This window comes from Colletotrichum acutatum, assembly GCF_030867785.1.
Source record: "Colletotrichum acutatum strain CBS 112980 chromosome Unknown BDZ83scaffold_47, whole genome shotgun sequence".
Classification (NCBI taxonomy): Eukaryota; Fungi; Ascomycota; class Sordariomycetes; order Glomerellales; family Glomerellaceae; genus Colletotrichum; species Colletotrichum acutatum.
Window position 1 is genome coordinate 287,951 of NW_026849041.1, and position 23,581 is coordinate 311,531.

General features: G+C 54.4%; 7 protein-coding genes across 7 annotated transcripts; 5 read left to right on the top strand and 2 right to left on the bottom strand.

The window, feature by feature from the left end:
• Positions 1 to 3,289: 3,289 nt before the first annotated feature.
• BDZ83DRAFT_577817 (uncharacterized protein) lies at positions 3,290 to 4,291 on the top strand (the record flags this gene model as incomplete). The annotated part of the gene is made up of 2 exons (XM_060505057.1): positions 3,290 to 3,478; positions 3,563 to 4,291. The coding sequence occupies 2 exons, from the start codon at positions 3,290 to 3,292 to the stop codon at positions 4,289 to 4,291; spliced, it is 918 nt and encodes a 305-aa protein (XP_060364962.1).
• A 1,874-nt stretch (positions 4,292 to 6,165) lies between these two features.
• BDZ83DRAFT_323035 (major facilitator superfamily transporter) lies at positions 6,166 to 8,409 on the top strand. The gene is made up of 3 exons (XM_060502383.1): positions 6,166 to 6,449; positions 6,494 to 6,821; positions 6,917 to 8,409. The coding sequence occupies exons 2-3, from the start codon at positions 6,566 to 6,568 to the stop codon at positions 8,260 to 8,262; spliced, it is 1,602 nt and encodes a 533-aa protein (XP_060364963.1). The 5' UTR covers positions 6,166 to 6,449; positions 6,494 to 6,565; the 3' UTR covers positions 8,263 to 8,409.
• A 462-nt stretch (positions 8,410 to 8,871) lies between these two features.
• Positions 8,872 to 10,488, bottom strand: BDZ83DRAFT_577696 (uncharacterized protein; the record flags this gene model as incomplete). The annotated part of the gene is made up of 6 exons (XM_060505046.1): positions 8,872 to 9,536; positions 9,614 to 9,849; positions 9,910 to 10,009; positions 10,074 to 10,098; positions 10,194 to 10,274; positions 10,387 to 10,488. The coding sequence occupies 6 exons, from the start codon at positions 10,486 to 10,488 to the stop codon at positions 8,872 to 8,874; spliced, it is 1,209 nt and encodes a 402-aa protein (XP_060364964.1).
• A 1,876-nt stretch (positions 10,489 to 12,364) lies between these two features.
• Positions 12,365 to 13,111, top strand: BDZ83DRAFT_621656 (uncharacterized protein). The gene has a single exon (XM_060508282.1). It carries the CDS (start codon positions 12,469 to 12,471, stop codon positions 12,868 to 12,870), a length of 402 nt encoding a protein of 133 aa, XP_060364965.1. The 5' UTR covers positions 12,365 to 12,468; the 3' UTR covers positions 12,871 to 13,111.
• A 1,246-nt stretch (positions 13,112 to 14,357) lies between these two features.
• BDZ83DRAFT_323046 (uncharacterized protein) lies at positions 14,358 to 15,448 on the top strand. Its single transcript, XM_060502384.1, has one exon. It carries the CDS (start codon positions 14,589 to 14,591, stop codon positions 15,237 to 15,239), a length of 651 nt encoding a protein of 216 aa, XP_060364966.1. The 5' UTR covers positions 14,358 to 14,588; the 3' UTR covers positions 15,240 to 15,448.
• Positions 15,449 to 18,377: 2,929 nt separating this feature from the next.
• BDZ83DRAFT_651877 (uncharacterized protein) lies at positions 18,378 to 18,980 on the bottom strand (the record flags this gene model as incomplete). The annotated part of the gene is made up of 1 exon (XM_060510487.1): positions 18,378 to 18,980. The coding sequence occupies one exon, from the start codon at positions 18,978 to 18,980 to the stop codon at positions 18,378 to 18,380; it is 603 nt and encodes a 200-aa protein (XP_060364967.1).
• Positions 18,981 to 20,928: 1,948 nt separating this feature from the next.
• Positions 20,929 to 21,692, top strand: BDZ83DRAFT_548445 (uncharacterized protein; the record flags this gene model as incomplete). The annotated part of the gene is made up of 2 exons (XM_060503466.1): positions 20,929 to 21,415; positions 21,505 to 21,692. Coding segments are annotated over 2 exons (675 nt in total), but the record flags the coding sequence as incomplete, so codon positions are not given.
• Positions 21,693 to 23,581: the final 1,889 nt, after the last annotated feature.

The window sequence follows — 23,581 nt, forward strand, 5'->3', positions numbered from 1 at the left end:
GAGGCCCGGAAGAAGGGTAATCTGCATCTTGCAGCAAGCGATGTTACTCGGCCTCGAAAGCGACGGGAGCTTCAGATATGACATGGATAGTCTGACAGGACTGACTCTTTGACAGGTTGTAGGCGCCGGCGGCTAAAGGAGACGGACGGGTGATGGGCACACGCGAGGTGGCGCAAGTCAACCATCAAGTGACGGATGGGGTCGTGTGTCTGGTCCTTAGCCCGGGTTATCCATAGCATGCTCATCACAAGGCAGATCAGGATCAGGATCTCCGCGAAAAAGAGGATGCCCGTCAGCCACGAGCGGGCGCCCGTAAGGCAGAGAGCCGTAGCCATTGACCATGAGTTTAAAACTGCCCGAGGGACCCCTTAAGTGGAGTGATAGGAGGCCGCGGGAAATCCCATTGACGGCGTTGATCAACGCATCCTTGAATATGTTTGGTGCCTAGGCGCCCTTGACCGGCGATGGGCGATGTATAATGTGGTAGCTCATAAACATGGGAAAGGGAGGGGAGGGAATGGTCTGCTGCGTTTGGATGGCAGGAGAGTCATGTTGCTTCTCCTGTATCATGAAGACATCAATCCCCAGTTCAGATCGAAAAGGAGGGGGGATGGGTGGGTGGGTGGATGGATGGACAGTAGCAGAGGAAGTCGCTGCGTGTCAAATGAAGACCGGCTAGTTTGCCCTCATCCCGTGGTCCGACACGCCTGATCGTGCGAATGGACGCTTTAGGTTGGGGGAATGGTAGCCGCGGGCAGACCGGGCACTCGGATACATCTCCATCTTGTCTGTCCGAAATTCTGTCCGGCGGTTCCAGCACCGGAAACACTCCTTTGTAAACATTTGGGTTCGGCTGTCAAGTTGTAAAGGCCGAAGCGTAGCTCTGGGCTGCGTTAGTCCAGACTCCTCACAGTTCTGGAGGGGCCCGGAACGTGGGAATGATGGCGACAAGCCAGAGGGCCTAGATGAGTCCAGAGTTCATGGGATATCCATCGACTTCTAAACGTCGTAAAGGAAAAGACCATATATGCCCTTCAAAGGTCAGACCACAAGCACCGCAGAATATCGCAGGGTAGAACCTTGGTGCAAGCCATGGCATGCCTGCATTGAATAATAATAGGAAACCTGGGAGAATCTCGCAAAATGGGGAAATGCAGAATTGGGGGAAAGAAACTGGATGACTGGATTTTTGGGAGAGCTTTTTTGCGCTTTGATCCTGTGTCTCTGCTGCAAGTTGCAGAACAAGGGAGGACTTGGACCAGCTCTCTGGGATGAAGCTCTGCATTGGCAAAGGAAACGGTCGGGCCTGAATGCAACTTGTGCCCTTCCCCCTCCTAATGCCACAGCTTCCTCCCTTCTTACAACACCTCAGCCGAATATGCCCTTGATCAGTTGAACACGGCGTGCATGCGCTTCTCTGCCGTGCTTCTTCTGTGCTCTGCTGCCACGCTTCTGTCGCTCGCTCTCTCTCTCTATGCCTTCACGTTCTATACTAACGCTTCTCAAGTGCTCTGATGTCCGGACTTGACTCCGCACTAGCGTTTGACGCTAGAACTGAACGCAACCGAGCGGACAACGGTTCTGGCTTGAGTCAAGAGCATGGGAACCCCGGGGGCGCCGGCCGTTCCCCAATTTCTTAGTTACAAGTAGGTCCTTTTGCTCTCACCAAGGGGCGCCGAAATAGTCGATCACAGAAGGGAGAGCCGACGTCAGGGTCGGCCCCTGTGTCGGGAGCTAATCGACCTGTTCCGCAACGGAGTCCGTCGCCGATCGTGGAGAGCCAAATCCTCCGAAAGTTCATGTTCCGACTGGAGTCTGGCTAGATCCCGGGAAACATACTTCATGTCTCACAGAACTGAGAGGTCTTGGCCCTGGCGAGTTCTGGCCAAGGGGGGCTTGGGGGCCACGGCGCCAAGTATCGTGTCTTGTCTTGTCAGCTCAGCACCACTCCTTTCCCCTTTCATTCGGTGATTGATTTTGCCTTTCCCAACACACAACCCACAAAGGGGGTGGGTGGGATGGAGGCGGTAGACGCGGGCAAAGAGAGTCTAGAGCATTGGCGTTGCTGATTGAGGTGAAGCTCTGGGTTAATGCCGGCCAAAGTTTGCAAAGGAGGGAGGATGCCAAACACTCGAAGCCAATACCACATTGTGACCGGTGCCAACCACGCGACTAGGACGGCTTCCCAGGACCAAGGAAGCTCCGCCAGTCCGTCAAAGGAGAATCCGAGGACAACAGCCTGCTATTACTTTTGCAGCAAGTGCTGCTACCTACGGATGCTACAGCTTTCTTGTCAGCCCGCCGCTGACCGCTGCTGCTCGGGGCCCGAAAAGGAACATCCTATGGAATGGCTCAGATACCACCTGGGCACGTTTTCGAAACCAGGGACCGGCCGGCCAGGCATCCGTCTGATGTCGCGATGCATTTCATGCTGCCCTCATGATTCGTGTTGCGACGGTGGGCGAACGTGCGCCTGGGATCCGCGCCACCACACACACACCTCTCTGCTTGGCCAGTGAACACCTTTCCATATGAAGCAGCTGACCGCCGCTTCGTGTGGTTGGTAAGAGGGAGCGAGTGGTAAGGTGAGAGAGCTCTGGTTTCTGCTTGTCACTCAGATCAAGCTTATCGAAAGTTACTGTTGTTGCTGTCGCTGTTGCTTTTCCGGCGCGCGCGCAAACGAGCTTCTCTTTCACTCGTTCTTGTCTCTTACTTTCCCTTCCTTTCTCTCGATCCTCCGTTTACTACGAAGCCTTCCTCTTTGAAAGAGGCATTAAGTAGAGCTGCCTCAATGCAGTCAGGAAGCAACGGGCCAGCCGCTGCGGCGGCGGCTGCTGCTGATATCACTAGCGATAACGAAGGCGAGCAAATAACATCATCAAAGGCAAGCTTCGAAGACGCGCCGCAAGAACAGCCACCCAGCACCTCGAACTCGGGCAAAAGCCACCCGTCCGAAGATAGAGCTCCAAGCGAGGACGCCGGAAGAGACAACGGCAGCAAACCAGCCTCGCAAAAGGTACCGAGCAGACAACCATCCGTGGAGGGCGGCGAGGGAACCCGGGCAGCAGTCGTCGCAGGATCATCATCGCAACAGGGAAGCCGAGCCGGATCCCAGCAGGGCAGCAGGAGGGGTTCCAACGAAGCGGCCGTTGCCGGCGGCGGCGGTACAGCCGACGCCCCGACCGCCGCGTCGGACGCGGCGATCGCCAGAGAGCGCGCGCCCGGCGACGAGAACCGTGAGGCTTTCCGCGACTCCACGATCACGGCCGTCAGCGAGAGCACGGCACAGATGCTCGGCCGAGACGGCGTGCCAAAGACCACGACTGATCCGGCGGCGGCAGGAGTCCTTGCGGGAACGGGCGAGACCCCCGGCGACGACGACGAGCTCGAGCCCCTGACGAAGTACGTCGACTGGACGGAACATATCTCCATCTCCATCGGCCCGTTTGTCATTCTCTTTTTCGATCTCGCGCTGCCGGTTTGCATCTACTACAGTTGGCTCCGCGCCCGACGAAACGATCGTCGCGCCGCGTGTCAGTCTGCCTACGACGCGGGCGTGGAGTGCGGACTGCCTCCCGTCCAGACGGTCGAGAGTCGAATTCTCGGTTTTGCCATTATTGCTTTCGGTTTCGGCGAAGTGTATATCCTCATTGTGCGAGTATACCGACTCATCGCCCGCTTCGACGAGTGCGCGCCGCTGCTGTCCAAGCACTGGTGGGAGCTGGACGCCACGACCTGGGTTTACGCACTCGGTCTGATTGCCGCCTTGGTCCCCTTTGTCTGCTCAACCACAGTTTACGAGCCGGACGTTGTCGAGTGGCTGTACCTGTACTCTCCCGCCTTCATGTTCATGGTCCTAGACGTCATCGCCTTTGCGACGTTGATCCCGATCAAGATCCCGTTCCGCATCAACTCGGACCCCAAAGGCACACGCCTGAAGCCCATCGTCTACTATGCCGCCGAAGACTTCTTCGCCGTCGACGGAGCGCAGAATAGGGAGTTCCGCAAAAGATACGTCGAGCGGTACGACAAGTCAATGATGTTCCGCAAGATGATTCTCGAGTTGACGCTCTTCTGGATCGGCGGCTGCACTGCGTACATTGGCTACGTGGCCGGCATCATTTGGAACCTGGAATTTGAACGCGCGTTTGGTACGACGTTGGGCGTCTTGTTTGGGTGGATTATAATCTGGGGTGTCACTGCGAGATTTTGGATCGAGTACGCGATCAAGCGCGAGCAAAAGTGGTGGAAAGAGAACAAGGCCGAAAGAAACGCGGCCAAGCTTCAATGAGCCTAGTGTTTAATCACAATTGAGCCCTCCCTGGTGTGAGTGAGTGAGCGAGAGAGAAATAGGAAGAGAAGCAGTCAGATGGTGACGAAGAGAGATGGGAAAGGGAGTGGCTCATTACTGTAACCTAGTGTTAATAATGGCACTGCCAAGATCATGTACTTATGGAGGACGCATGGGTTCTGACTGACAAGACAAGGCATGAGAGCCTGGATACCCAGGAAAAGAAAGATACCGAGAGGGCGGATTTTTGCGATTAATAAGTAAATCGTTTTTGCTTCTAGACATTGCTCAATGGTCTCATCAATTGTATGCGGGTATGATCTGATTAGATCTCAACATGGGAATACGCGATGACTGATCTGAACAGAATCAACTCAACGTCTACCGACACGAGGTGGCATCCATCCATCAACGGCGCTAATTTCAACTGCAAAGTGAGCGAAATGGCAAAGTTGACAGGTCTCTCACCTCGAAACAGCGAAGGGCGGCCTTCCTAGAAAGCCAAGCCTGGCCCAGGCCCCCAAGTTCGTGGCAGCATGGGCCGCGAGACGCACAGCGGAAGAGAGTTTTGGGACCCGGGGGCGAGTAGCTTCTGTGGATGTGTGAGAGAAAGATGGTGTGGTGTCTCGTGGGATGTCGCGATGTGATCGAGGCAGCTCGAGGCCCGCGGGACGGCGGTCGGGTCCCCCCGTTTCTGATTTTCTGGGGGAAGCTCTGGACTCCTGTTCGAATGAGGCGAAGAAGAGTGAAAGAGGAAACCGTCTCGCAACCATTAGCGGGTACACACTGGAGTTGTAAATGTTTCGTGGTGGTGTTGCACAAGAGAGATTTGTGCATTTTATGCAACTCCTCTGTAGCCCGCCCAAAATTCTCATAATCCTCAAGAATCCACCAATCTGAGATCTCAACATCTCATTCATCTATGCTCGCATTGGGGATGAACATGCTTATGCGCCCCGCGATATACCGCCAGATTATGGCAGTGGGTAAAATCATGAAGACCATTATGCGCCTCACTTCACCTCCAGCTCAGCCTCGTGGTAAATGGTCATGAAACTGCGATTCAATACGAGCAAGGCCGTCCAAAGACTACGATAGATGGAAATCCGAAGCGGCGAAAGAGGTATTCAGATGAGATATTTGATTATTCAAACGAAGTTGAATTGGTGTTTGAGAATCAAAGTCGTCTTTAGTCTCACTACATTCTCATCTTTACTCAAAAGAGGGGTCTCACTCAGCTGCTCTTTCAGCCGCATCGGATGGAACTCCCGGATTCAATCTTCTTCATCCAGAAGCCTCACACATTTCTCAAGTTAACAGCTCACACAAACTTCAGACAATTCGCCTCAATTGAAAACTTCACACAATGGGAAAGCTTAACTCGTGAGAAAATCTGCTCATCTCACAAACATTGTAATTTACTCACGGCAATCCCACCTCCAATCGCCCCCCACTGCCTCCCGCCAAACGACTCAACAAGTCTCCCGGGACGAGACCGAACTCGGCAGCGCCTCTAATTCCCGATTGTACCCGGGGTCCAGTCCGGATTCCCTCCCGTCCAATCCCACTAATCGGTTCTGAGCCTGGCGGGTTTTGAGAAATCTCTGCGAACTATGTAACTAGTCTGCGAGGTCTACCAATCGAAGCAGGAAGACGGCGCAAATGAGGGGCACAAGGTGACGGCTTCATCGTCGACCTTACCTTTCTACTGGGACCTAATGTCGCCAGATTTCTAGACGATGGATGCGACGTGCGTGGGGGGCTCTTACGAGGTTTTACAAGATCGCCTGCGAACTTATTTCACTCATAGTCTCCAAACTCACTCATAGTTCGTAGGCAATTCCACAATACTTGCTTCAAGGATGGGGATTTAACCTACGCGGAACAAACCGCTCATCTATCGCCAAGATGATTTGCTCATGAGATCTTTTTTTCACTCACTTTTAGACTCATCTCACACACCCTCCAATCCAGCCCAGCTACCAAGAAGGCTAAAATCTCTAAAAACCATCGTTAGCCTTTTCCCTCCCGTTTTAATCCGCGCATCGGCTACGTCCTACCCTCCAATGACACCGCCCTAAAGACGACCGACGAGAGAGTTCAGCTCACTCATCCCCCCTGTCAAGTCGAGACTCAACTCACTTCCTCTCCTCCAAAAGTAAACCTTCCACAGCCCTCTGAAACTCATCTCATCGTCCCCAGCGTTGGGGCAAGGTGACCCCCCTCTCGTCTGCCGCCTACCATCCATCGTTGTACGCGATAAGATCCCGCAAAATGAACCCCGAAAAGGAACTCCTCTCCGCCACCAGCGCCGGCCCCGCGCCGGTGTCCCAAACGCCCGGTCCCGGTCCCGACGTCGAAGCCTCTCATCCCGCTCCCGGCGCCGTTCCCGATGAATCTCACCGCCGCGCCGGCGACGATGATGCCCTCGCCATGGTCGGGTTCCACAGCCAGCCCTACGACCCGGCCGTCGCTGCCCGCGCCGTGCGGAAGATAGACTGGTTCCTCATACCCGCCATGATCTTTGGATGTTCGTCAGCCTTCTCACTCACTTGAACCGCCCCAAGCTTTCTTTCACCCTCTCACTTTCTCCAATTTTCAGTATGCATCACTAACACGCAACAGATGGCCTAGTCTACTACGACAAAGCAATCCTAGGCTCAGCAGTCCTCTTCGGCATGACAACAGACCTCCACCTCTCCGTCCCCCTCCCCTCCGGCCCAGGCGTCGACACATCCCGCCTCTCCTGGGCAACCTCCCTCTTCTACTTCGGCATGCTAGCAGGCCTCTACCCAATGACCTACGCCCTCCAACGCTACTCCCTAGGCCGCACCCTCGGCACAATCGTAATCCTCTGGTCCAGCATCTGCATGCTCACAGCAGCAGTCACCTCCTACACCGGCCTCTACGCCCAACGCTTCTTCCTCGGCTTCGTCGAATCTGTCATCCCCACAGGCTTCATGTGCATCGTCTCAGGGAACTACACCCAGGCAGAACAATCCCTCCGCCAGAGCTGGTGGTTCAGCGCCACGGGCCTCTTCACCATCATCGGCGGCGCCCTCAACTACGCCTTCGCCCAGGTCCGTGGAGGCGACCTGAAACCGTGGCAGTACATCTACCTCCTCGCGGGATGCCTCACATTCCTCTTCGGCCTAGCCTGCTTCCTCCTCCCCGACTCCCCCGTCTCAGCATGGTTCCTCACCCGCGAAGAGCGCTTCGCGGCCGTAGAACGCCTCCGCCACGGCCAAACCGGCGTCCGCTGCACCAAATTCAAACCGCACCAATTCCGCGAAGCCCTCCTCGACGCCAAAACCTGGCTCGTGGCGCTGATGATGGCCTCCGCCTACACAATGAACGGCGCCGTCTCGGGGTTCGGCCCCCTCATCGTCTCGACCTTCGGCTACACCTCACTGCAGTCGATCCTCTTCCAGTTCCCCCTCGGTGGCCTCTGCTTCCTCGTCATCCTCGCGACGGGATACCTTGGCACGCGCTACACCAACGTCCGCATCATCATGCTCGTGACGTGCTGCCTTCCCGTGATAGCAGGCTGCGCGCTCATCTGGCGCTCCGACTGGACGCACCACGCCGCCGCACCGGTGGTGGGCTACTCCATTACAGGATTCTTCGGCGGGGTGGTCAGTCTCGTCATCACGCTCGGTATGTCCAACGTCGCGGGCCACACCAAGAAAAGTTTCATGGCAGGGACCATCTTCGCCGCCTACTGCGTCGGCAACATCGTCGGTCCGCAACTCGTAAAGTCGCAAAGCAAGGCTTCGCATTACCCGGAGCTCTGGCTCGGGCTCATCATTTGTTATGTGATTTGTATCCTCGCGTCCGGCGCGTTGTACTACGTGCTCCGGAAGGAAAACAAGCGACGCGATGCGTTGCCTGTTGATGAGGAGGAGCGGGCCAAGCTTGCTTTTCAGGATCTGACGGACAAGGAGAATCCCTATTTCCGCTACGTGTATTGACAAGACAACAGTTCGTCTTGCGTGTTTCGAGAGAAACCATAAAATACCCATTTGGATTGTAGTCGAGTTCTGAGGCTCACTTGTTCGAGAAAGAGAAACATCGGCTGCGGAGTACGAAGCTCACAGCTTAATGCTAATACGGGATCAAATCACGAGATAACCAAATATATGCAAGAATGCTTCGAATGTCTTCCCGATAGATTCATACATCGGGGTATCATGAATTATGCAACATTAACCGCACATCCCTTCACGGGGATGCCCATCTAGCTAGAAATACAACCATGATAAACCATGTGCCAGAACCGGAGCCTTCCGTCCCATTGCTTTTTGGCCGCGGTATGCCCCGTTTTCGTTCGTCATGATAGTTGGCCCAAAATGATGGTGGGCAGAGAAGTAAATACGATCAAATTCCCAGTCATGCTATCAGAGCATGAGGGCCAGTTACGCCGAACCATCCAAAACGCCATTCTCTATGCATGTGTCTTGTCCGAAAAATAATACGCCGGAAAAACTGTCCATGAAAATCATTACTCCGTATCTCCTTCTTCATATCTTTTCAAAGCGAATTCCGCTTTCTTCGTTTTGGTGTAAATGGCAGACGCTCGATCATCTGGGTGACCTTGGAGGGTTGCTTGGTAGTTCTGCCGGCATATTTTCGTCCCCACGTCCGTCGTTCAACTCTACAGGCGAGTGTATGGTGCCGGGCACTGGTGCTGGCAGAGGCGGTGGTTGCTGAGGCGGGTATCCGGGTCCTACAGTTGCGCTTCCCGGTGGTGGTGTTGGGTAAACACCTGGTAGATCCGCCTTGCTGGGCTGCATTGGTTGGACCATGGGGAATTGAGGGGACCCCATCATGCTGCCAGACTGACCCGTGTGCTGAGGCCCGATGGGCACCTGCTGCTGGTACATGCCGTAGTTCTGGGCCGGCCAGACACCGCCTTCGGGGGGCGGCTGTTGCTGAGGTGGCTGCGGAGGCCAATTGCTGCCGGGAAAGTACGCCGGTTGGAAGTTATGGGGTGGCACAGAGTTCGGCGGAGATGGGTTCGTTTGCGAGTGCGGTGATTGTGCGTACGGCTGGCCGTAGTAGGCGTATGCGTGGGGATGTTGAGGAGGCGGGTACTGGTTGTTCCAATGAATGTACGTCGGGACGGCGGAAGTCATTTGCGGAGAAGCGACCATCTTATCCCCTTCGGCCTGGATAGTCTTTTGCGAGTCGGTGGTGCTAGGTGCCTTTTCCAACTTTGCTTTGCGTAACGCATGAAGAGCGCGGCCTGTCATAATAATCAGTCAATGGTCCTTGTCCTTCAAGGCTCTCTACCAGGTAAGTAGTTAGAAGATCAAAACGTACCAAAGACACTGATGGTGATTACGAAGAGAACAAGGTTGACGACGGAAGTAGCGGTGCCGGCAAACGTAGCAGCGACGAAGCCATCGGCAAACGGCTCAACGTTCATCTTATAATACACTTCGTACTTGGGACCGAACGTTACGATGAAGGCATCGAGGGAATCAAGATCATCTGCGTGACTGGCAAGCAGGGCCATAGTAATCAACCAGAAGACGACAGTGAGTAGCTCGAGGCCGCTGCGCACAATGTTAGTCGTGCCGCTTCTCCAAGTTTGCCGGGGGGGGGGGGTTCCCTACAGATGCACCCAGCAATTGTACATGACGGGAATAAACATGACGGCTACGCCGAGCCATGTCAAATAGGAGAAGGTCCAGGCGAAAGCAAACCATGAAAATGCTATGCGCAACGTTAGTAATGGCACACAAGAGTAGGCAGAGGGGGGGATGGTGGTGTTACGTACGGAAACCCTCTGTACCGCTAAAGGACTGCATCGTAAAACGCAAACAGTCAGTAAACGTGAACCAGAAGGGCGGGATCCAAGCAGAGGCCAGATCGGAGGCCAAGAAGTTCTCGAACATACCGTTATCCTGCGATAGCCCGTGGCTTTCTGCATAGTGGTGAGCCCAAAGACTGTTATTCCCAACGTCGCAATGGCGAGGACCTAAGATTTCAAACCCGTCAACTTGATATTCGTACAGCAGGCTTTCGTGCAGATCATTTCGCGGGACTCGGTTTCCCTTTGATGTAGTTGGGTCTGAGAGTGGTGTCCTTACAAGCTGTGCAATCCTGACGCCTGCGATCCAAACCGGCATGGCCGGAACATGAGAGCGGTTCCTCCCATCTTTGGGCCAAATGTTCTTGGTCAAAAAAGACATGGGCGAGGATGCGAGGGGTTTAGACCCCTTGGGTTCAGGTTCGGGAGACTGGGTCCTCGTCGGCTGACCCGGTGCCTCACGAGGAGACGGGGCGTTGTCGGGCCGTCGTGATGGCGGACTGGAGCCGACAGGTTGGAGGTTGGTGAGCGGAATCGAATTGGGGTCGACCGGATCTTCGGTCGCGCCGTCGTCCCTCGACGGGGAGGGGTCGCGGGGTGGTGGCGACGACGTCGTGGTGGTGAGATGGGGAGAGCGGTCGTTGTTTGTGGCTAGACTCGAGTCAAAGTTGTCGTCGCTTTCGTCGCGAACAGTATGATTTTCGGGATGGGTCGATATCGGGGGCGGCGCAACTGGTGGTGTGTGAGGACCTATGTTGGGCGTGTGCAAGTATGTTTTCGCTGAAGGAAGGTTGGAGTTGGAGTCTGTCGGTCTCGAAGTTTCGTAGTTGGCAGCAACAGTTGCCAGAGGTTGTGAGGTTATCGAGAGGAAAGACGCAAAGTCGAGCTGGCGGTAAGGTCAAGCTGGCGATGGGTGTTGATGGTGGTAATGGTGGTATTGAAGGTGTTCGGTGAGGTGCTACTTGCTGGGTACCTAGTAGCGGTGGTGTTTCTTTCGCCAATCGACGTCACAAAGGGTGGAATGGCGGAGGCTAAGGGCTGAGCGCACTGAGCAAATGTTTTTTTCGTCCGTTCCGTTCCTCCAATGCAACGACAACGTCTTTTTGGGACGGTCAACTGCTTGGGGGGTGTGGATGGAGGGGAGGGGAGCCCAGTAGAACTAGACGGTAGGAGGGGGAGGGGGGCCCCGGTCCGATCAGAGGGAATTGGGCTGGTTCGCTGGCTGGCTGGCTGGCTGGCTGGCTGGGGGGCCTTGGTGCTTGGGAATCTCTGGCGTCCACCACGGTTCAGGTGTGGAAGAGAAGCTGATTGTTGATCGCTGGAGCTTGAAAGAAGGTTGGCACCGGTTGCCGGGGACGCTGTGGCTTTTCGTCTCTTCAGGATCTGCCTTTCCTGTCTGTGTCTAGACACTCTGATGTCGACGGGTGGTGAGATTAGTTGAGTTTGCTAGGGCCCGTTCTTTGGGACGAGAGTTGACGTCTGGTCGTCTGTGAGTGGTTTGCTGCTGGTCTAGGACTCTAGGTAGTGTTCGGGTGGTGGGAGAGGGCGGAGAGTATCGGCAGGTTTCCTGTCAATCCTGTGTCCCAGTAATCCTCTGATCTGGAAAAGGCCGGCAAATGGGTGTGTGGGCGGATGGAATGGGGATGGGGGATGGGGATGATGATGGATGATGATGGGGAAGTGGTCAATGGGTCATAGGGAATTGGGAGCACGGCTTGGGATTGGAGGACGAAGGAAGATGGATGGATCATGGACCAAGAACCAGGACCTCGCCAGTCAAGGATTCGAGATACACTATCCGTACGAAGTACTCCGTAGTAGGTAGAGGTTAGGATGGAGGCAGATGCGAAGGAACGGCTACATAGAGAGGAGAGGCAGAGACAGGAACGAAGCTAATCCATTCTGAAAGACTGGAACAGGAACATGGATGGATAGACATGGTACGGAGTACAGTAGGTAGGCAAAAGCGCCGAGGGAAAAACCTGATCTGAAGAGAAAAACGGCTGCGGCTCGCTATGGCTTGGGCGAATGGACGAATTGGAGGTGGCCAGGCTTTGCTTGTTTGTTCCGTCACCTTGTATCCGAAGCCTGTACCGTACTTTGTGTGTGCAGTACAGGATGAAACGGAACACGGCTGCCGGCCGTTGACAGATAGAGAAACAGGTTCAATGTCTTTCGACTGTTCTCCGTCTTGTGCTGGGCATGGCATCGTGGCTGTGGTGGCATCCAACAGCAACGCAAAAAAGTGGCCGGGAAAGAAAAAAAACTTGGAGCCACAGACTCACTCCAATGACAAGAAGTGGATGATCCAATCATCAATCGACAATAAAGCGGGTTCCACCAGACACAGCGCCAAGAGTAAATGCCAAGCTTTCACGAGGGCCAACATGCCAAGAGGAAGGAGGGGGCCTTTCTTTTGCTCTCTCTTTTGCTCTTTTTATTTCTCTCCGTCTCTCTCTCTTTCCCAATGTTCTTCTCTCAAGGAAATACATCGAGGAGGTACCTGACCCAATGGAAGGTACCTAAGATAGTCAGGCACGTGCCAGGTATACTATCATGGTATGGTGTCTCGAATGGCAGGAAACGAGGTAGGTATGCAACTGCCCAAAACCAAAGAAACAAAACACATTGTGGAAGGAAGCTTGGGAAGGAAGGAAGGAAGTCGGCGGGGAGGAGGAAAGGCAGCCGTTGTCATTGGACTAGCGTCACCACATGCCCCGCAACGCCAAGCGGCTGGCTAAATTGGGACGTCATGATTCGATAGCCAGACCCGCCTCTTCTAGCAAGTATCTTTTCGGTGCAATTTGTGGCACCGAGTACTTTCAACTTTCCATTGTTCCTGCTATCCCGCCTTACCTCTGACTTTCGGGAAAATTCAACGAACCGCAGTGAGGAGACGGCCGTCCAATCACCAGACGGACGCATCCTCGGGAGTACGTATCTTTCCGGGGCTAGGAACACCCGGCATTCGACCGTCCACTATTCCAGGTACGTACCTGGCAAGCTTCAGCCGTCTGAGCGTATGATCTTCTCTGCCGCTGTCACCGTCAATTTACACCTTTTTCCATCTTTTCAGCGCTTCAATTCCTCAATCCTGAGTTCCGCGATTCCCGTTAAGATACGGATACTCCCCGACACAACTTGACCAGCCTCGAACATCGAACATGATCGATATCGCTTCCTCCGAAGTCCAACAAAGCTTCTACGATCCACCTATTCAAGGGCCAAGCACTGCCCCCAACATCCGGAAGAAGCTTCAGGTCGCTCTCCATCCCGGTCTGTCATCAAATCCGCTCACGCACCTTAGGCCCATGTCCCGCCTCTGCAGAAGCAATACCCATGGGCACTGGATGGAGGAAGAGCGGGCCACTCGATAGGGCCCCGGTCGTGTGCTTCCAAGACCTCTCCCCGCCCAATCATCCTCAACTTCGTCCATCTCGCGCCGCCCCAAACGGTATCGCTTTCTGTCCAGGCCTCTGATCACCGCCCCAGTGTGGCAGAGCCATGCACCCGTGGCACAACCACCGACGCATCATGGATCGATGGATACGCAGTACGGACTACGGAGTACACGACGATATCGCGCCTCCAGACTTTACATTGAAGGCATTGCCTTCCCTTCCGCCCGCTGTCAACCATGTCTCCGCTGCGAACCCCGTTGCTTTGACTTAGTTCGCCGCTACAGACCGAGAAAGCAGTTGTTACGGCGTTTTTGCGGACCAACCCAAACTGCTCTCAATGTTCCTCGGATTCATCACGCGGCGAACCTTTTCGTCCATCGTTTCCGATACGAAGTTTGTCTAGCGCAGTGTACGGAGTACGGAGTTCAGATACGCTTACAGATACCTACAAATACGGTTATTTTGCCCAAGAAACGCCGTCAAGCACGAGAGCCATCACGCGTGCGCTTAGAGCGCCCGCCTTTGAAGACGTCCATTCAGGCTCTTGCGGCTCCTCTACATAGACACCACGCCACGCGCAAGCACCAAGATATTCGCACCAGCACGGATACTACCTAGTGATACCACAATAATTGATAACATCCTGTCTCATAGCACGATGCTTTCTTGCAAATCCCTCTGTGACTGTCACCTCACAAAGCGGTGGAAAGTCAGCAAGGTACATACACTACACTAGGTAGCACACTGGATGCTGTGGGTGTGGCACCAGAGAGGCGCAAGAGGTTGGGGTGGTGCCCATCATCAGCACCTTCACTCAACGTCTGAGACATGCCTGCCAAGCGGAGAAGAAGAACGTTTTTGTTGATGAGGGCCTGGCCGGCTTTGCTGCATTGCCTGCCACAGAATTATTGATATTCTTCTTTTTCCTTTCGCAGCTCAAACGCCATGAATCTAGCACTTTGTCACGCACCGGCCCAGATGGCACAAAATGTTATGCCTTCTATCAAATACCTACTGACGAGCTCTTTGGATTCTTAGCAGAGAATTTCGCTGCGCTGCCCACGCCTGAGGGGACCGGCAAATGCCAGCAGGTCGGCCTTTACCCGGCCGTCTATCGGAGTCTCTCACCATGGTGCGCGGTGTATACCTCTTCCCCACGACCCCTCAGGCTCTTCGTTCTCGTCATGTATCGGTGGACCCTTCAATCCACACTCCACAAAACCAGAGGTTGTGCCGCCGGGTCAGCGAGGACAGACAGGCCATTCGCTGCAAACCTTCCGATCCTGTGTCGAGCCAGGCAAGGGATGGGGAGGTGCAACGAATTGGCTATAGGCCTCAGGAGGGCCATTATCGAAAACGGAACAAAGCGCTGCAGCAGGATGCATACGCAGGTCACAGGTTGCAGTGGTGTGCAACATTCTCGCACTGGACAAGTCTGCGACTCTCCGCCAAGGTCCAAGGTCAACAATCCGCCAAGATCGCAAGAGAACCACCGGATGGAAAGGAAAAGCGGGGGTTGGGTCCTCTAGGAAGCGTGCAAGATCTTCCTGCGTCTCCGCCAGAGGCCTCCGCTTCAAAGGTCACTCCTCTCTCGGGCACGCCGTCTCCTCCAAATGCCAAGACTTGTGCCCAGCACTGTGGCACTCTCCCAACATCTCCACGTATTCCTCGAATCCTCCCTCAGACTCCGTATGGATACGTCCAGCCAGACTCTCAATGTCTGGGCGTTTGAGCCAAGCTCTGCTGCTCTTGTCGCCCGATGGACCCCCCTCTGGCCACCGTCTTGACCGTCTTGTCGTTCCGTCTCGCTGCCTCAAGAGGTTACAGATGCTCGATTTCGGGCCCCATGCTCTCCCCTGACTCGGGCCTCCGAGTTCCCCTCCACGGCTCCGGTCGACGTTCAAATCAGGCCGGCGCTGTCTGCAGCACCACAGGCACAACAAAGGTCGCGGTTCCTCATCATAGGCACCTGCCGATCGAACGGGCTTGGGCGTGGCACTCAACGGCATCCCGACCTCGCTAGCAATGCTGCCATGATGATAGCATTGGCGCGGAACACCCAATCTCATTTCCCACAACCCGTTGTCGAATTTACCGCCTCCCCAGGTGATCGGGTCAGAGCACGTCCCCTGCCACCCACAACGACGAAATGGTTCATTTCTGGACCGTCACCAAGATGAACGAGCAGCGACCGCAAGCAGGCCAGCAAGCTCAAGCCTCAAGCTCCCTGCGGCTGTCGAGAAAGAAGGCATTGAAAAGTCTTGGAACTATTGGTGAAACGATTCGGCAGGGAAACACCCTTCCACCGCCAATGATGTCTATTGCAACCTTTTTGCAGCAGCGCAGAACTAAACATACCACTGCCCCGCGCGCCAAGAAATACTGCGACCAGCGCAACAACGCACAGGAACCCGGGCACCACACCGGCACTTGTTCGCTTTTTACGTCCACCTCTGAATGGGATACCAAAATCAGAATGAAGCTTGTGTGCGCAAGCGCTGCTTATCTTTCTATTGCCCAGCCGCCGACTCAACCCTAATCTGATTCCTGGTTCGATGCCTTGCTCGCCAGCGATGGTGCTCGTCGTGGGAATTGACCGGACCATGGACCAATACCCCCGAGATAGCCCGGTTCACTCGATTAAGCTTAAGGTCCTGACCAGGAACATCTGGTGCTGGCAATGGCAGGCATTTTCCCATCCCCTCGCTTTCGTCGCGGAGTTATCCCGAGCTTCCAAAGTGTTCTACTCGTCCGTACTTGATCCTAGGTAATTGGACACGCAGGTTTTACTTCATTCTCGGTGTTGCCAACCTCGTTCTCGGTTTGTTTACTCACTATCGCTTCATCGTAGAAGCGAAACCGGATCCGCGCAGTTGTCTTGAACAACTTCCACGACCTCAGCTTAAGTGCTACAGCCAGAGATCCAGCGCCGTAGCATACCTTAAAGTTCAGATAGGTGGGATCAGTCGTTTGGCTTTTGTTGAGCATTTCCGTGAGACGCTGAGCATAGTTGCTGCCCGAAATTTGCCAACATGTATGGCTCTGGGAAGCCGAATCATGTGCCTTGTCTAGACACCCACCGCAAGTCTTGGCACGCATTGATATGGCCCGCCGAGCAAATCGGAATGTCGTCGCTCGGAATTTGCAGGTTTAAGTCCTTTTGCAACTATCGCGCCATTTTCCTGTAAGTACACAGCGAGTTACCATGGTGCGAATCTGGCGTGTTGCTATGGATCATCAAAGCAACTGCGAATGATACATCGATGTTGAGTAGTGGGCTTGACTCAGTTTCTGCTCTTCACTCTGCCGTGTCTTGCAGGCTAGTTGTCGCGGGATGTGGGTGAACCGAGTTATTCCATCACACTCACCGTCATGTCAGGAAATTCCTTCAAGTGCCAGCCCTACAGGGCGCATCAGGTCTATTGGGCAACGGAATGCTTCCGAGATGAACCTCAGCTCTCGCCCCCCGATGCCGTCCGCTTCACTTTAATCTTCTATCACGCCCCAATGTGGAAGCTGGGATTGGGCATAGGACTGAAGTAGGCATGGGTACATGCGAACTTGTACGCATACTGGTACCTGAATCGTGCGTGTGCTCGACTCACGGATTCGCATCGCGAGATCTGCCTGTGTCCCCAATGACCGTAGATGTACCTATCTCGGTGTTGAGCAGATACTCTTGTTTGGAGGGTCTGGCATAGACTCTGGTACTGCATGATCCGTGATGTGACTGTGATGATGGCGAATGGGGCTCTTGCGAATATTTCGGCCGATCCACGGCGGAGATAGGCTGGAGAAGCAATCTGTGGTGATGTCCTTGATCGTGATGGATTCGACACAGGAGATTGGTCAAGTTACAAAGCAGCACGTTGCATCACATGGCTTTTTTTCGACGCCGTTCCTGAGCGATATCGAGCTTGTGACATTACGTGTTGGTATCCGCGGTACCTTGGGCCTCCGACTTCGACCTGCTCCTGCCTCTGGTATAACACTGGGGTGACGGAATAATCGTTCCGTGGTTGCTGAGGTGCCGAGTAGGTTGGATACTATTATGACTGGTCGGAAAAACACAAAAGTACATAGAGAGAGGCTTGGGAATACGATAACGGGATGCCCAAGATTGTAAACTAGAATAGTGTAGTAAATGCTTTTTTTACTAGAATGGTTGTTCATGAGAACTCAAGCTTGACTGACGGGTTTAGGTGAGACGTGGAAATCATTTGGTTAAGTGATCTGCCACGGAAAGCAGGATATTAACAACTGATGGTACAGTATTTCGTCTCAGACGTCAGGTCCCGGGATTTGCGAGAACGATGAGTCTATCAACGTGCTTTCATCTCTATAAGTATCAAGCGTGACCTCTGCTATGTTTGTGTGAACGTCTTAGTGTTCGTAGGGTTTCTACTTCGTCGCGAACTGGTGGTAAATTTTATTCGGCTTCGGTTGTAGCACCGCGTCTTCGATGGCGGCATGGCAAATGGTGATTTGGGGTCGTTGATATGCTGCCTTGTTTTTGACTATTTCTTCATGACTTATGTTCTGATGTAGATACGATATTTGAACCGAGAGTTCTGTGGCGAAAAGAAGCACGCAGAAGGAGTTTACCTCGGAGATATTTTAAGACCCATTTGTATCAGTTAAGTCGTGCTAGGACATGAAGCAAAGATGGTTGAATTAGAAGGTGTACCGGCGGAATTATAAACCCGGTAGTCAAGATAGTCGAAGCATAAAACAAAACTAAAGATGCTGGCTAAGTCCTACATGGTTCAATCTCGTTCTTTCAGCCGTGTCCAATCATTATCCATTCGAGTCCAGCATTCATTTCCATTCCTATTACACAAGCCGTTGTCCACCTCCATGTTGAGTAAACTCAAGTAGTGTAGACGTTGACGGTGGCCTTCAAGAGGTTGCTGAGGGTGGCAGTCACACCAGTCAAACCAGACTGCGAAGTAGTATCAATGTAAGGTGACAGAGCAGTTCCAAGACCACCCAGGTTCGTCGAGATCAGCTTGAGGTAATCAGTCTGACCAAGCGGGGTCAACGACGCGACAATCCCAGACGTCTTGGCCTTGTTCAACAGGTCCGTGACCGTCTTGAGCGCAGGCTGGATCTCGTTTGTGAGCTTAGTGACGATGGCGGACGAGTCGGTCGAGTTGAGGGCCAAGGTCAGGGCCTTTGCATCGAGCAAAGCAGAAGAGGAGGCCGAGTTGAGGCCGATTGTGTTTAAGAGGACCGCGGGGAGCTTGAGGATGTTGTTGACGCTGAGGCTGTTGCCGGTGGTGTAGTCGAGGCCGTTGAGGGTTGTTGTGAGCTTGAGGATGGAGCCTTGGAGGGTGTCGAGGTTGGCGATGATGCTTGCGCCTGTGCTTGATTGGGAGGGGAGGTTGCCGAAGGGGAGGAAGCTGCCTGGTACGGGTGTTGCTGAGGATACTGAGAGGGCGGCGAAGCCGGCGAGGATGGAGGAGAAGTGCATTGTGTTGTGTTTGTGAGGTAGAGGTTGGTTGAGTACAGTGAGATCGCTATCGACCTGGGTAAGGTATGAGAGTACAGGCGAGAGTGTCGTTATCAAGGCTTGTCCAAGACCGGTGCTGAGGTGGTTAGGTGTTGAGGATACCCATAGACACGAGGAGGATGCAACGTCTGTATTTATTCCCATCTAATCTCAGCGACATCCTCGCCATTTGATGTCACACAACCCGTCCCTCCCGCTTTCTCTCTTCTTCTTCAGCTCAACCCCCTCCGTTGACGAAATCTGGCCCGCGCAAGACAAGTCTATCCGAGACAGACCCTCCTCGCCAAAAGAATGTCTCACCGCCGCCGTCTCTGGAAGGGTAGATCTCGACCAGAGACAGACACCGACTAACCCGAATCTCGGGGAGCCTCAAGCCACGGAGCTAAACCCGCATCGCAACAGCTCTGCGAGGAAAGAGGAAAATGATTGGCCTGCTACGCAAGAGGCGGGCAGGAAAACCAGTGACAGGACCGGTCCTCCTTCCTCTGCGAGAGGCTGCAGCGCCGCTTCCGGGTGTGACGGGGCGGAGGGAGCGGACGCGGGCGGGCTGCTTTCGGACGGCGTCGTCAAAGAGCTATGCTTATAATGCGGGGCCCACCTGTGTTATTCGGTTCAGCGTTAGTGTGCGACCACACTTGACTGCAGCTGACCAATGCCAGAACAGTGATGATGTGCGTGATGGTGGTTTGAGGCTTGGGATCTGGACGGGAGTGGTAGGTATTTCGTACGGGCGGAAGATGACATGGCTGGTCGTCACACAGGATCTCCAGAGGCTTGTTGCCTCTTGCGCCGGTGGGCGTTGGGTACGGCTGAATTCGATCTGGTCAGATGGAGATACGTCTGCGCCTCCGTTTCTCTGGTGTTAAGGAGAAAGCAAGAAGGAATCCGCGCAATTACATTTGAATAATCACATCATTAGAGAATCTACTAATTGCTCTTCAACACTATTAGTCAGATAGACGCACGATTGTAGTCACTACCTTGTTTCGAGGAGATTGGCGTGAGGGGTCAACTCCAAAAAACTTCACGAGACTGTGTCAACTCCAGTAGGTACGGTCCTACGTTCAGGCAGCCAAATAGCGATGAGTCAGGCTTGTATCCCTACCGTGATCCTTCGGCATATACATCAATGCCGAGTACGCGATGAGGAGGATCAAGACCCCGCGGCTTCTCAAATACCCATCGGTGCAAAACTACCCGATGGGCGCGTACAACATTGATAGTTTGCTGATGCCTACTGTACTCAGTACTCTTTGCCTGATTCAATGCAGAACGGTCTCGACTCTCGCGACAATTACCTTCCCTGTCTAGATATATGTACCTACGCTGGAATATGGACCGAAGTAGGTAGTAACTTCGGAAACGCGTATCTATATACAACATTGGCAGTCACGTTATACTGTACATATTACTTGTGATAATATCCTTTTTGGTCACTGAACACTTGTAGATTCCCCTGAATCACGTCTCAGTGACTTGAGTCTCAGGTTCAGAGAAAGATAAGTATCTATCGTAGGAGCCGGTCTCGGATGAGCATAGGCCGACAGGCTATGTATTAGAGTTTTCCCATGGATAGTATTGCCTCAAAAGCAAGGCGATAGTCATTATCGTGGTCAATCTTCATGATTGAGCTTGGGATGGGAGTATAGCGCTGCCGTGAGGGAACCGGTTTACTCGGATGATGCTCGATCAATACATCCATGTCACAAGGCTGCTGGTGGGACTTTATTCATGATAAATAGCCCGCCGCTCAGAGAAACACAAATGAATGAAGTTTGATTCACAGAAGCATAGCGCAGCTCACTCTCAAGCCGTCCGCACGTTTCTCAACATGGCACCGTACCCGAAATCTTTCGCTCAGCCCGGAGAGGCGTTTATCTACGCACCACACAGTACGTCCTTCCAGCATTTGACAGACGAGGAAGCCAAACACTTTGTGGAACATGGCTGGCTTCGCGTCGAAAACGCCATCGATCCAGATGTTATAGATCGGTGGATGAAGGATCTTTGGGTCCGTTGCGGGTATGATGCTGGCGATAAATCCACATGGATACAGGGATACCTTCACCTGCCCTTCCATCGGCAACTTCGTTACGAGCATTTCGCGCCGAAGGCTTTTGACAAGATCACAGACATTATCGGTGGTGTTGATGCTTGGGATGATGAGCGGGAACGCTGGGTGGGGGACAACTTTGTTGTCAACTTTGGTTCCGAGTCCAGGTCCCGAGAGTTAGACAACGTCAAATCGCCCAACAAGAAGGGAGGCTGGCATTGCGACAATGACTGGTTCCGACAATTCCTTGACTCCTCGGGAACGACATTGACCGTCATCAACTGCTTCACGGATGTTCCAGCAGGAGGTGGAGGTACTCTATTATGCGAGGATGGCTTACGCGGTATGAATCCATTTCAGCTGTCATAATCCACTATTACGTCTGGTTCAGACTTGACGGCTATTGGACTCTTGCTGACTACCTTACTGCAGAGGTTTGCAAGCGACTTTACGACCACCCTGAAGGTCTCGACCCAGCTTTAACCGCTGATGATCTGACCATCGGCGCGCGCGAGTGCGAGATATTTCAGACTGTCGAGGCGAAGAAGGGCGACGTCTTCATCCTTCACGGTCTCGTTCCGCACACAGCGAACTACAACTATCACCACTATGCTCGTGTCAACAACTTCCCTCTCGCCTAATTTTTCTTGGCATCTGCTGTTAGTGAATGAGTGAGCCTACCACCAAATTACTAACAGCCGAAAACTCTTCACCTCCCCTTGCCGGAGCCCGCATCCGCGATGGCCTCACAGCCGCCGTCGGGCACCGGACTGATGTCGGCCGACCAAGCCGACCCCGAACCAGGCTCCGGGACACCTCCGGAGCCGAACCCCACCTCAAGAGCTAAGCGACGCCGCGACGCCGAGGCACAGCCGACCCGGCCCAGCCTAACGGGAAGCCAGCTTGATGCCACCACCGACGCCCCTACCTCGGCCGAGGGGCCCGCAGCCTCTACCGCATCTGCTCCGAGCGGATCTGCCACAGGGTCCGTCTTGACAGCCCTTGCAGAAGAAGCTAGACAGTACGAGGCACGGAAAGACGTCTTTCTGACCATTGCACGGTCCGTCGACAGCGTTGTCGCCAGCTTTGACGGTTCTAGAAAGCAGATCGCGAAAGAAGCCACTGCCTATGTCATTCAAACCCTCAAGAGACTGATCAATCACGAGACAAGCCCAATAGCGGCCCGGAGTTGGGCGGCTGTCGTCGCACCGATGGCGGGCAACACCACTGCGGCGACCCGGAGCGGCCAGAGCTGCCAGAGCTCTGCCCGCCCGAAGGCCACACTCCCCGCCGAGGATCAGCCGCAGGCGCAGCCGAAGGAGGACCTCCGCATCTTTGCCCGCGTCCCGGAAGAAAGCTTAGCGGCCGCTCGGAAGATCGCACCGTTCGCCGTACGACAGATCGTCTGTAAGGCCGTTGGCCTGGGGCTAGCGGACCTTCCCCACGTCTACCATATCAGCACAGGTTACTCTCTGAAGCCGCGAAACAAGCAAATACAGGAAAGACTACTTACAAGTAAGGCAAAGCTGGCGGAATGCCTCGGCGCCCACCAAGTCGAGACGCCTATCAAGTGGCACACATACGTTGTGCCGCGATGCCCAACAAAACTACACAGCATTGGCGGGGACGTCCTGGACCCAGCCACACTCGTTGAAGATGAGGTCTTCGCACAGACAGGACAGAAGCCTGTCCTTGCTCGACCGTCCCGCCTTGGGCCCAACCCAGTCACGAACGAAATATCTTGGCTCATATCATTCACATCAGAGGTCACGCCCTTCAGGCTCTTCAACCAAAGCGGCAGATCTCTGCCCATCAAAAAACGAAGGACGCTCATCCGACATGACCCCGGCTGCCAGGGCTACCACGCCAACCGGTTCTGCGGACGACGACCGACTTGCAGCAACTGCGGAAGACCTTCCGACTCACACGAAACGGGACCTTGCATGGCCAGGCCCCAGTGTCCCAACTGCTGCGGCCCCTTCCAAGCCGGCCACACAGACTGCCCAGCGAGGCCCTCGGTCGTAAACGGCGTCGTCTCCCTTCCCGGTCGAAAGGAGCGGGCTCGGATCCGGAAGGCCGGCCAGAAAGCATCGGACACTCTGTACAAGGCTACTCGATCCGACAGTAGCCAGGAGGCGGCAGGCGTCCCTACCTCCACCAGCCAGAACCAGCAACCCGGCGCCAAGCGCGCGCGCACGAGAACGCCCTCCGCAAGCTCGATCGTTTGCCTCGGTGACGGAAGCACTGACAGCAGCAGCATGGATGAAGACGAGGCGGACGAAGGCGAAGGCGAAGACTCCCCCGACAACACCTCCATCGACCGTCCCGTGCTACCCATGCCAAGCAGGAGCCAACGGGCAGCACAGAAGCCAAACTACAACGTCGCGAATGCCTACACCCACCTCGAACTCGACTCGGAGACGTAAGCCGAGAGCGGCGACCCCACGGATGCTACGCGTTGCGCAGGGCAACGTCGGAAAGATCTCCCCGGCGCACACGGCTTTCCTGA